Source organism: Diorhabda carinulata, chromosome 5 (genome assembly GCF_026250575.1).
Source record: "Diorhabda carinulata isolate Delta chromosome 5, icDioCari1.1, whole genome shotgun sequence".
In the NCBI taxonomy this organism is placed as follows: domain Eukaryota; kingdom Metazoa; phylum Arthropoda; class Insecta; order Coleoptera; family Chrysomelidae; genus Diorhabda; species Diorhabda carinulata.
The window spans coordinates 28,427,177-28,440,084 of record NC_079464.1 but is presented as its reverse complement, the minus strand read 5'-3'; the positions used below and the strand labels follow the sequence as shown (position 1 = coordinate 28,440,084).

General features: G+C 32.2%; 1 protein-coding gene across 11 annotated transcripts in view; it reads right to left on the bottom strand.

Annotated features, from left to right (window-relative positions):
• The window catches only part of LOC130894255 (homeobox protein homothorax), a 346,801-nt gene that overhangs the window by 205,450 nt on the left and 128,443 nt on the right, over positions 1 to 12,908 (bottom strand). For all 11 annotated transcript variants that reach the window (XM_057800937.1, XM_057800940.1, XM_057800941.1 and 8 more), the window contains 2 exons: positions 7,983 to 8,033; positions 269 to 463 (listed from right to left, as the gene is read on the bottom strand). In XM_057800937.1, coding sequence (XP_057656920.1) covers positions 269 to 463; positions 7,983 to 8,033 — 246 coding nt within the window. The remainder of the gene's footprint in view (positions 1 to 268; positions 464 to 7,982; positions 8,034 to 12,908) is intronic.

Below are 12,908 nucleotides of genomic sequence, written 5' to 3'. Positions count from 1 at the left end.
CATTCGTCGAAAGAATCGGTCATCTTTTGCGGCCGCTTTGAAGATACGCTTGACGGCGATTACGATCACGCGCATTTGATCGTATTTGTCGGTCAACGGTTTCAATTTCATATTTTAACATTATTTTCAAATATATCGCATCTGAATATCTCTCGCGGTTACAGAGTGATACAAATTTGTTTGTAAAACCAAATATTTAGAGTTCCGTTTGAAAAAAGACGAGGAAATCAAGCAAACTACATTATATCGAGTAAAAATGTATACTTACGACGTCTGGAGTACTCGCACCGTCCGTATGAGATGTTGAATCCGCATTGCTTCTAGTGCCACCATCTCCGTTGGTAGAACCCGTCAATTCGGGAGGTTTACCGCCGTCCCTTTCGTCTATCACCAAGTCTATGGGCATTTTACCCTTCAGACAACTTATATACCGATGACAGAAATTGTCACATAATTCATGAACCTGTAACAAAAAACATGTTCAAATATAAAATAAAACATGTCCTACTAGAAAGATAAATTTCTAGCACTTTTTATACCATTTCAATCAATAATTAAATGGTACAACACATTTAATATATACAAGGGTGTCCATATTATTAGATATCCCGTGGCGGTCACAAGAACCAGTTCTCTACTGTGTAATCTAGCTTATCGCCAGGGCCGAATAGCTTCTTTTTCAGATATTACTTTATCGAATTAAACGGATGGAAGTCACAGGCGACATGCCCGAGCTGCAGAGCGGATCCTCATGCAACAAACAACAGGGGTAATGATGAGGTTAATTCGATCGCTACACTGGGATCAGCGCCAGTGAGTCCAGAGCTCCTTATTAGTGTCGTGAGCACATCTGTGCTCACCAGATAGCCTGTGTAGAGGATGGATGCACCTGGCTTGAGACAAGCTAATGCATACATAGATGGTTCTTTTGTCTTTGGTACCAACTAAATGAACCAACGTGACACGGACGCTATTTCCATACTCAGGCATCATGGATAAACCGTAACCTCGCAGGTGCATAGAGAAGGAAGGAACTGCAGACCACGTCATCAATGAATGCGCAGCAGTCACAATTACGTGGTTCAAACACTTGGGAAAGTCTTATAGTTTGCTTAGTGACGTTCAAAATTTAAGGCAAAGGTGTCTGGTCAAGGTAGTTTCAAGTGGGGCACGACGAACTCATCAGCATGACTATGTGCTCGTTCTGTGAGCAGGATTGGTCGTACTGTTGATGGAAGTACGCAGTGATCAGTATAAATCACTGTTAATGATGTTAACCTACTCGAGGAATATGATTAATAATAAAAATAATAATATTGAATAGACTTTTCGTCTTTTAATGTCTCTCAACGTCATCCTTAAGCGGTGTATTCAAATTTTTGTTTGTTTTCCACCATTTGAGCACCAAATATATTGAGGAGAAGACAAAAATTCGGGTCAGGTGAAATAAAATAAGTAAACTTTTTCGCGATGATTCTGGAAAACGATTTATATGATTAGAAATGTATTATTCAGAGGATTGATAATATGAAATAACTAATTTCGTTTGACGAAAGTTCAGTATTATAATAGCGGCTATCGGATGGCTTATATAGAAGCCCTCGGTAGATCCCTTCATTTTAACAATCCAAATTTCATTAGTTTAAGTGTGACTGTTCATAAAAGAAAAGTGGATTGGAAGTTTTGACTGTTACTATGTATTCTTCAACGCCGGTGATCAACGGATAGTTTATATTCTAGCCAATATAAATAAAACAATAAAATAATAGATAAAGTAGAGGTATAGAGACGTAATCCCGACGTTTTTACACATTTTTATGGTTACTGGACATTACTTTAAGAATTATCAACATAAAATTTGCATAAAACCAAAACAGATTTCTAACTTCTGGGTTTTGACTCATGTATGTGAGAATAATTGTGTTTAACTTGCAATAGATAAGTTGTTTCTTGGCGATAACATATTTGAAGGTATCAGCTACAACTCCGAAAATATTTGTCCAAACAAAAATAAATTTTTTACGTCTGAACGCTAGTCAAATTTTTAATAAATCCTATGAAATAGGTATACAATAAATTTTAAATGGAACAAATGCTTCAGAGCTCAATAAGTAGCGGTTGGTGGTTTTGGGGAAATCTTACGGCAAAATCAACTATTTTTGAAGCCTAACTTAATTTTAAGGTCAATCATTTTTCAATTTTATGCTTTATAGTAAATCTCAGCGACCTTAGAAACAAATGGGAATGTCTAGTACCATCACAAAACTTTTCTTTATTAGCTGCAAATTTAATTGACCTTTAAGAGAATCGCTTAAATAAAATAACTACCAGTACGGCTCTGAATTAAAAATAAAAGAACATTAGAAGAATTCCCAGCATGGACAAAATATGGTAGTTAATGATTGTATTGGTATTTTTTTTTTTCGTGGTTCTGAGTTAATTCTGTGATTCTCAGTATTAAAGCCGACATGTAAAAATATGGAAATTGCGAAGTAGAATACGAGTCGATCGAACTCCGATGGCCATCGCATCGCTTTTGCATTTTACATACACATTTAAATTGCTAAAAGGGGACACTATCAACCTGCACGTCGTTCTTTCTTCTTCTTTTCCACCAACCTTCTCTACTCTCGATATTATAATCTTCTTGCAAGGCAAATGCATATAACCGGTTGTCTATGGAGGTCCACCGACCGGCCATTTTGATTGAAAAACAAAACAGGGACAGTAGAACACACCAACTACGCAAGTACTATTCGATATTTTAAAAAATCTAATGTATCATCATTTAAAATAGAGTTTCTCCTTATCGAAATATACAATAAAGAACATGGGAAATTTGGAATTGAATGAAAGGGGATAAATAATAGAAAATTGAGAAAAAACTTCGGCTATGGGAATCGAACAATAGAGATAAATCAAAACTTCAAGCATAATTTTAGAGTAGTGCTAAGTATAAGTAGAAAGAACAGTGTAAATATCAATACATTGCTATTGGAATATAAAAAAAGAGGCATCAATTTTGGAAATGGGAGTAAATAGAAAAAGGGAAACAGTAAGCGGAATTTGGAATAAGGAAATCGTAAAATAAAAAAAAACTTGTAGAAATGTTTGGAAGAAATAGGAATTATTGGAAAATTTAGTTTATTGGACATCTTAAGTATTGCTTATCGACAATTGGATTAATAAACATTCGATATACCTGAACCAACTCAAAGTGGGTCACAGTTTTCATACTCAATACTTGACCCAGCTTAAAGCAAGTGAGTTCTCAAATAATGGCTGTCAAATTTGTTATTAGCACGTAAAGTTTAAGTTTAATACATTTCCAGTAATGAAAAATGCAAATGAATGTAACGCGAGTCGAAGTGCATAAAAGTGTTGGTGTAGTGATAGCAGTGAACAATTTGTTCTGTATGAATACCATCAATGGTTCCAGAAATTTCAACTTTGAATGCTACGTAAACAACCAACTACTAACAAAGTGATATAATATTTCGAAGATATCACATCAAAATACTTCAAAGTACGTTTCCTCCATTATCCATCTAGATTACGAAAGAATGAATTCCAATATGAAGATGTGCGTAATCCAAATCCGTATTCAATTATCTATTAGTTCAGTTATAGAAAAAGAAAATTTTCAACTTTTCACTCAATCTGAGTTCACCCAATCGGTGCATTGTAGCGATGTCGCAACCTGTGTTATCGATCCTATCATTCCAATGGCGTAACTCAGGTTGTAGTTCAATTTTAAAACAATATATTCTTACAAAAATTACTAAGAGAAACTCTTAGGAGGAAGGCTTGAGGAACATAATCTATTTCGTATTTTCTTTAATACAAATCATTCTGGAAACTCTTATCTTATGACCATCTTCAACACTGGCGTCATTTCATCTTAAATTTTGTCTGCTTGTACTGCTGCTGGCTATCTGGATATTCGACATCATCATACGTTTCAATAAATACTTTTCATGTGCTGTATTTACGCGTCCAAATCATCTATGTTGTCCTACTCTGATGAGTATCATACCTCTACTATTTATTTATGATAGAGAATCTTTCGTTAGAAAATTAATAGTAGATTTTCATCAGTTCTGCACAAGTTTTTCAACCATGTGTTTTTAATTGTCTGTTGCAATGTTTTTAACAATGCTAGAGAAATTATTTGTGAGAGAAAAATCCGTAAGTCAACGACCAAAATATTTTATCAATATTAGTATTCTTTAGAACGCTTTCGACATTTTTTTCCTTAGCATCCAATTAGAAACGACGGCCTTTCAACCCATTATTGCGGAAATATTTCCCCACCCGATCCGCCGCCCTCTTAAAATTGCTTCGATGGCGGCCAAAGTGCATGCTCTCTGGCAATATCTAATCACTTAGGAAAGTCGTTAGGAAAGAAAATGGCGTTGGGAGTTTAAATATTAGAAACGGTAAATTGCTATGACGTAGATATTTTTTAAAAATATAACGAATCCTCTATATATAATGAATATAAAAATAAACTCTGTATTAAATTTTGATTCTCACATGTTACTATTAAACTCTCAATTGCCATCTAAATCTATTACTTTTCAGTAGATATCAAAATTCTGTATGACATGTAAATTAACGTATCCTCTATATGTCTTTTTCGTTTAACGTTGAAATTAATTTGGCAAAGAAACTCGAAAATTAATATTAACAAAAATATATTTCCGGGATATCAATTATCTAATAAAATTATAAAAGATTCTATCAATGTTAGTTAATAGATGACATTTTGTATTTCACATGTAAAAAACTATTTTTGTTTCTCTATAGAGAACATCCAAAGATTTTATAAGATGGTTTCAAACCTCATTAAATCTATTGAGGTCCTTTAAATCCGTATTAGATTCTACATTCTCATTTTTATTATCGACTGTATCAACTAAATGTTCCTAGGGGTTCCTTACCAGTTCCTTTCCTAAATCTAGTATCAAGAACTCATAGAATATACTCTGCAATTAATTTCTTTGGGTCAAATTCATTTCAGATGCTTATTGAGCCTACAATATCCCGTTTTTGGCCTGATGAATTATTCAACTATAACTTTGAGAACTGACATTGCAAAATGGCAGAATTGAATCTAGTTACCCAGCTTGTCTAGGGCATATACATACTAACTTGGAGTTAACCTCTACAGAATCGCAACAACGTAACAACTAACAAGAAGATAAAAGCTGAACTCAAATATTGATAGAGTACTGAAGGTCTAAACTATCAAGACGAAGGAAACTGTATAAAAAACAAACGACAAAACAAGTGTAGATAACTCTGCGAGTGTAAATTCTCAAGCAATTTTGGAATGATACATAGATTCGAGAAAAAGATATTAAGAATGAAATGGTAGACGTGTTAGTATATTGTGCAAAGAAATTAGAATAACGGTTTCAAAACCATGATAACGTCTAAGCAATGAAACTACTCAAAAGGATTAAACCTTTAAATATATATTGTAGTGGGTAAAAACGTTGGAATCAAACTTGTAATATAAAAATATTGCTTGTTAATCTTGTTTTCAAATTATATATGTTTAAATCCTGATGAACCATGTTATAATTGATACCTTATATATCACAATTTTCAACTATCATCCTCAAATTTTCAGTAACAATATATTATATGCAACTAAAATGACTTGAAATTAATGAAGTTCATACGTTATCGAATAACAGTTCAAATTACTTCATCCATCACTATTAAAGGTAAAGAGTGTTTGGTTCCATGGTTGGCAGTCGATAAAAAATTGTTCTTCGGTCGTGACCGGCTAATGGGCTGTTCATTATGGCGTGATAGGAATTTTGATCGATCGTACAGACAATAGCAGTAACTATCGTTGTTATTGTCCACCTCAAGCGATACACCTCACTCACCCAGAACTTGTTTGCATGGAATTGTACGCAATTAACTGATCGACTGATATACGATTGTTTTTGCATTATTTTGCAAATTACTTATTCGTTTCGTATTGAAAACTTAAACAAGACAAAAATTGAGAATATACAATGTCCTAGTACATCCACTTAATTGTCTTTGCAGACTAAGAATATCAATCACCTTAGACTTATTATAACCTACTAGTGGAAATTTCAATAGAATTATCAATTGCTCAACTGGATTTCCACTGTACTATTTATATATATAGTTCATTTTTCCTGTACTGTTATTAGCAACGAAAACAATCAGTATTAAAACAGGAGCCAAATGCATATCGGATTCACAAAAATTAATAATTTGACTTATGAAAAATTGTTGGGTCTTTTGATGGAGACGTGAGGTACATTCAAAAACGAAAGATTTCTAACTATTTTAACGCTTCAAAGATGAAGATTTTCTTTCTCAAAATACTCCCAAGGGAAAAAATAATTTGGAAATAAGTCTGGTAATTTGAAAGGGCCATTCCAGAAGAAATAATTAATCTTGTTAAGTTTTTCGTTAAATATTTTTTTTATTATTATGGCACAGTTAGCACTTATGTTTCATAGCAACTTCAAAGTTCAAAAATAAATCTACTGTCAACCTTCCAATTAATTCAAGGAGTTTCTATATAAGTCCCAATTTCTAAACATTAATTTTTCCTACATCGTCTACCAGAGACGGCAGAAAAGTGTGTCAGGTTTAGATAATAAAAACGAAAATCGAACTCACATATAACACATTATTATTACTACTCTTGAGTTGATGTCAGTATCATCTTTTTGATAATAGGGCCAGATACATTTTCAAATTATGACTTACGTTATCATAACTTATTTAGAACTAACTAAATGGGTATAAAAGGAAAAGAAATATCTTGACTCAGTGGTGAGCATCGATGCAAGTAATAAAATTGATTACAGAAACTAACTGCTAAAAAGAAATAATACTAATCAAGTTATTTCTATGATGAGAGGTATGCTTTATCTCAAAATAACACCAATAAAATCGAGCTAATATCACATGCTGAGGTAGCTGCTCGAAAAAAAAAATGCTGCTGTAATTAGTTTATATCAATCTTTCCACTCAATTCTCTCACATATATGTAGATATCCCTATTTTTATAAGGCATTGAAAATGAACGCAAGTCATAAAATTATCCGTATAGCAATAAACGTAGTGGTGAAACGATAATATCTTAACACCAGTTAGTTAATGATGGAAAAGAAAAAAAATGTATCATGCTATTACGAGTATATTCTCATTGGCTATTGGTATTTGCTATATTATAGGATTAAGTTACATTGTTAAATAAAGTGAATGCCATCATGTGGTAGATGGCGTGGAACAATTCCAACCCAGTATGAAGAATTCGTATTGAGCAACAATATAGGTATCGATGGTTCTTGCGCTTTTTTATAGTATAAGATTGAATGTAATTGATGTATTTAAAGTGACTATCAACATTTCTTCAAAATGCTAATATGAATAATTGTCAAAAATAATCATCGGGATTTAAGTGTCGCAAATTTCGCGGTTTAGCATTATATTATTGAGAAATATTTGAAGATTTAAAGGTATGTATGTCCTCAAAGCTGCCCCAATGAGTGTAGTCAAATGTAGATTACAAAAATAAGTTGTAGTAATTGATCTGGACCTCAAAAACATTGGGAATAATCTATTCAGTATAATGAAACTTGAAACTGTAAAGAAATAAAAACTAATTTATATGTTATGCAAAATTATTACGGAAATATGGCTGCTCTTATGTAGCGCTTTGCTGAACATATGTTTGAAATAACACAATGTTATCGTCTAATGCATCGATTGTTGCTGGTTTATTTACATAAACCAGTAACTTCACTTCATATCCAAATCTTAAATCTAAACTTCTTCGTCTAAATTTCATTATAAATCGTGATAAATAAATAAAGATTTGGGATAATGTTAAGCATATCAAGTAAGTACTGGACACAAAAACCAATTAAATTCGTTTGGTTTGTTAGACAAAAATTTATGATAGATGTGTGAATTACCTTTTCTAATTCCAAGAGATGAAACCGTAGCACTTGAATTGCCTGTACCATCTGAAACAAAGAAAAAATGAAATAATTAATAAATAAAGTATAGATATCAATAATATTTTCAGTTGGGTTTGCACTGATTTGATGAATTTGAAGAAATTTATTCATAAATTCGGTGGTATAATGAATCTTCGTAACAAAACTGATACAGAGTCAAACCATCAAAATAATAGAAAAATATAGTGAGTATTAAATTTTTTAAATTTCTTTGTCACGCAGGTGGTTTTTTAAATAAAAAGCTGAAATTACATTGAGCAGATAAACAGATGAGCTGAAATATGAACGAAGCAAAGCAGTTTGAAACTACGTGATGTTTGAAGTTGTATTATAAGTTGAGTAGTATCGACAATAAATTGATCATTTAGTTTGAACGATGCATCCTTTCCCAAAACTTGCCATTTCGTTCACTACAAACATTTCAAAACTTTGTGTCATCGCAATTGAATGAAGTTCCAGTTTTAGTGCGTTTTCTTAATCAAAATAATCATAAAGTTTCGATTTGCGTCAAGTACTTGATGGCAATAATCGTTGTTAAATTGGATAGTAACTAGCGTCTTCAATTTCAATACTGGAACCTTTAGAAATAATATTTATTTAAATAACCTGCTTGAGGATAGTATCTGCTGTTTACCTGATGGTAGATTCAGATGCGTAGATAAACCATCAAGGTCCTCACTCCTAGCTATTAAAACTCATCAATTTAACCAATTTTTTAAAACTCTCCTATTTGTTTATTACTACAGATATTATGGTATGTTTTGCATATATGATTCCTACCTTTGCAACGATTTATACACTGTCATTCCACTCAGTTGTGTATAATATATGTCTTTTTAAACAGATAGAAGTGATTTTTTTTAACACATGTACTTTACGTTTTACTATCACCTTCTTTATTCATTTTTGGGCTACTTAAATAAGTTTGGCTACTTGAAGGAGTTTCAGTTGATCGGAACCTTAGCTCTTAATCTAATGATTTCCCTACCAACCACAATGTATAAGATTTACTATGGATCGAAGGGAATTAAATAAATGTTTAACTATTGCCAATAAGTCAATTATTTTGTAACTCAAATTAAAACAACTTCAAGCAGAAGCTTGATTGGATTCGTTTAAGTATACATAAATTCTATAGACTATGGAATCCAAACAAGTAGATAATCAGAGTTGACAAAACCTCGCCGAGAGTACCGAAAAGGATCATAGAAAAAATCGATGAGTTTATTATTAACAACGAACAAAAGAAACAAAACAGCGGAAAAAGAAAAGGAACTTAGTTAATTACAAAATGGTTTAAGGAATGTTGGAAGTAATATCTGTCGCTACAATCCAACAAGACGAAAGGACTTGCTGCAGATAGATTATATTGATTAAAATCTGATGAGTAAACAAATTGAAGGTTTAACTACGTAAATATTTATTTGAACCAGAATTTACGACGACTAATGTAGGTTTGATCTCAAATTAAGTTATCGAATATTGATTTAGAACAAAACGGATTTTGAATTGTACCGTGTGGGAAAATATGTCGACCAATTTTCTTAAATTGTGTTATTTATCATGTTCACAATGTTTGCAACATGTTTGATAAAGTATACTACCATTACGAGCAATTTCAAAAGAGTCGTGAGCGATCAGAGTGTTCTCATGGTAAGCGGGATGTTATTTTTGCCATTTCTGTTCTTGTATAGTGTTCTTGAACGAGGTCAGTACAAACACGATCGATAACATTTATATGTAAAACAGTATACAGTGGAGTACTACATCTCGAAATATATGCAGTTATTATATAAAATAGTACTTTGTGGATATCAGATGTAGGTTGCAGTTTCGAAACACTTCTATAATTAATCGGCATATTGTGAACATATATGAAAAATGGCTTCTTTAGCGTAAGGCTCTCAAAATACTGAAATAAAATGTACAAAAAACTGTACCCCCATTGGAGTTAAAATAGCAGCCTCCCAACACTTCTTGAGTCTTTTGTTTATTTCCAGAACTATGGTGATGGACATAAATCTCATATATAGTTATGAAATGATTCACAAAATCCTTCTATCGATTAATCGAACCAAGGATCAAAGAGAGATACTTCTAATTGTTTATGTTACTTGGTCTTTTTAGTACTTATACAGTTTGTCTCGGAAACTTTACTGGTTTACTCTGTTTCCCTTTTTAGCGATAGGGGATACATCAACAGATTTTAAAAAATGCGAAAATAAACAGGACATGAAAATATTGAGAGCATCAGACATAGAGGGTTTAGGTGCTCCGATAACGAAGGTTTGTATAGTAGCGAAGAGATGAAATAAGGTAGAAAAATTTATTTGAACGCCGTCCGGTATTCGGAGATTAAGCACTTGAACGTAGGCTCGTAGAAAAATTTCGAAAATAGTTTTAAACACCGTTTTGTTAGACTCGGGCGTATCAGATTTATTATAAGATGAATGTTGTCCAATTCCAAAACCGATTTCGAGTCGTTCTCTGAAACTGACGTAAAAAAAATCACAAATAAAGACACAAAAAATCATGCGAAAAATTCATAGAAAAATTGAATAAAAAAAAACTTCTTCATGACTGAGAAATTATCGTTGTTCTAAGAGAAAAAGGTTGATCGAATGGGAAATAACTTCTTTACTAGTTTGAACTATCAATTGATCAATTTATCTTGGTATTACTTTAATGAAACAAAAAAAATGAATTCCACTTTAGAAGTTCATTGCACCACTATTGTTTTGACATGTTTATGACCCTAATAGTTCCTTATGTCATGTTTAAATCATATTATTAAAATGAGAACTTTCCAAAATAGTTATTTTAGTAACAAGTGTGTCCAGTAGTCTTTTTTCGACTTCGAATATTGTCTTAATCACATGAGTCGGATAAAGGCCTTTACACACGAATTGCATACAATAATTTTCTGATAGTGATCATTTTATCGAAATACAGAAGTTTTTCTTATTTAAATGTACTATATATTTATTAATATTAATATTAATAGAAAATGCATCAGCGCGACTTGAACCTTGGACCTTTCGCATGTAAACCTCGCCACTACTCTTCATAGACCTCAATAATACGTTTTTTACGCACTGGTGCTTGAAGTGTATTTTTTAACGCACTCGAAAGTGTGTCTAAATTACGAACTTTACGTAAGGTAGTTGGAAAAGTAATTTATTTACTTCACCACTTTGGCACTCGATGTTTTTTATATTGATATCGTGCCTAGGGTGCAAGATCCTTTATAAAGGTGTTAGTAATATGGTACAGTAGCAGATTTACTTATTTGTGGTACCTTCGCACCTTGGCTTTTACGTTTTTTTACTATATATCAGAAATTGAAATCAGATTGATGTGGCAAAAGGTTACTGATGAAATAAATAATCACGAAAAAATTTGTGTATATATTTATACTTTAAATGTTCATCGGACTCACTACTTTGAGATTGAATTGGGTTAGATGAGATGAGCTAGGGCGTAAAGGACGTATACCTCACCAACACTTTGTCCTGTTAATCTATTTGGAATCCCGGACCTGTGTAGGAGGTTCTATGCGGCAACCTCTTTTCGCTTTAAGAAGCTAAGTCTATAGACAATCACGTGTTCAGCATTTCTTTTGATTACTTGAAAAAACGCCAAGATCAATCTGAAGTTGCTGCGATGTTCTTCAGATAGTTATTCCTAAGACAGCGCCCAGGACACATACAAGTAACTATTCTTAGTTCATGTGAGGAAGAAATATCTTTCATACCTGGGGTGTTACTAAATGTTTCTGAATTTCTTTTACTTTTTTTACGACCATTACTTGATGGCTTTTTATGAAATCTATTGAGGGTTGAAGGACTTTTTCCCCTTGTATGCAAATGACTCCTACACTCACCTTACTGAATTGGAATACAAGTTGCAAAAATTGTATAAGAAAAATGATTAAAGCGCAATTTATATTATGGCCTGTGATGAATGACGTCCTCATTGAACAATGGTAGATTTCTATGTAAACATTTTTAAGCTGCTCTTAATTTTAACATAAATAACTGTAAATGTAAAAAATCCATAATTCATTTTGACACACAGTATATATTCCAATATTTATTGTACTAATTACTTACATTATATCTGATATAAAATAGTTACCTAAAAAACGTCCAATTAATTATATATCAATCATTTCCATTAATTATGAGTAATAAAAATAAAACATTAATTAACAATGTCAATTATCATACCAGCATAGATATTTTATTAAAATGAACGTATCAAAGTTCTGTTCAACCAAAGTAGTACATTTATTTATGTACAAGGACCGTTTTAAGGGCAATATTAGAATCTCGATGCCAAATATTGAAAGATATGAAACACAAAAATTAAAATGCGTTAGAAATCTGTAATTTTTACGGGGACAACAGACATAATATAAACAAATTGCACTTCAGTTGCTAGTGAACGGATAATTTTCGGTTGAAGTAGATTTAAAAAATGGAAAGAAATTTGCCTTTTTAAATCGGAGTGTCTATACCATTCTGTAAACAGAATAAAACACATTTAAGTGCCGATGAGATTAATAATTGAATTAAAAAAACAACTTTGTGTAAACGTATATTAAGTAATCATTTACTAGGTCCATATTTTTTCAATAATACGAGGGGTAAACTACATATTGTGAAGAATGTTTGTTTAGACACAGATGGAGTTACTTCCCATACAACTGGTATGTAGCTTAATGAAGGATTAGGAAGATTGAGATGACAAGACATACAATTGGATTTTAGTGGAAGTATGAGGTTGGATTCGGTTTTCATCTGTAAAATATCTGACTGTATTTGATATGTAAAGTCGTATGGTGAGTGAAAGTGTTTTAACAGAAGCAATTGATGATAT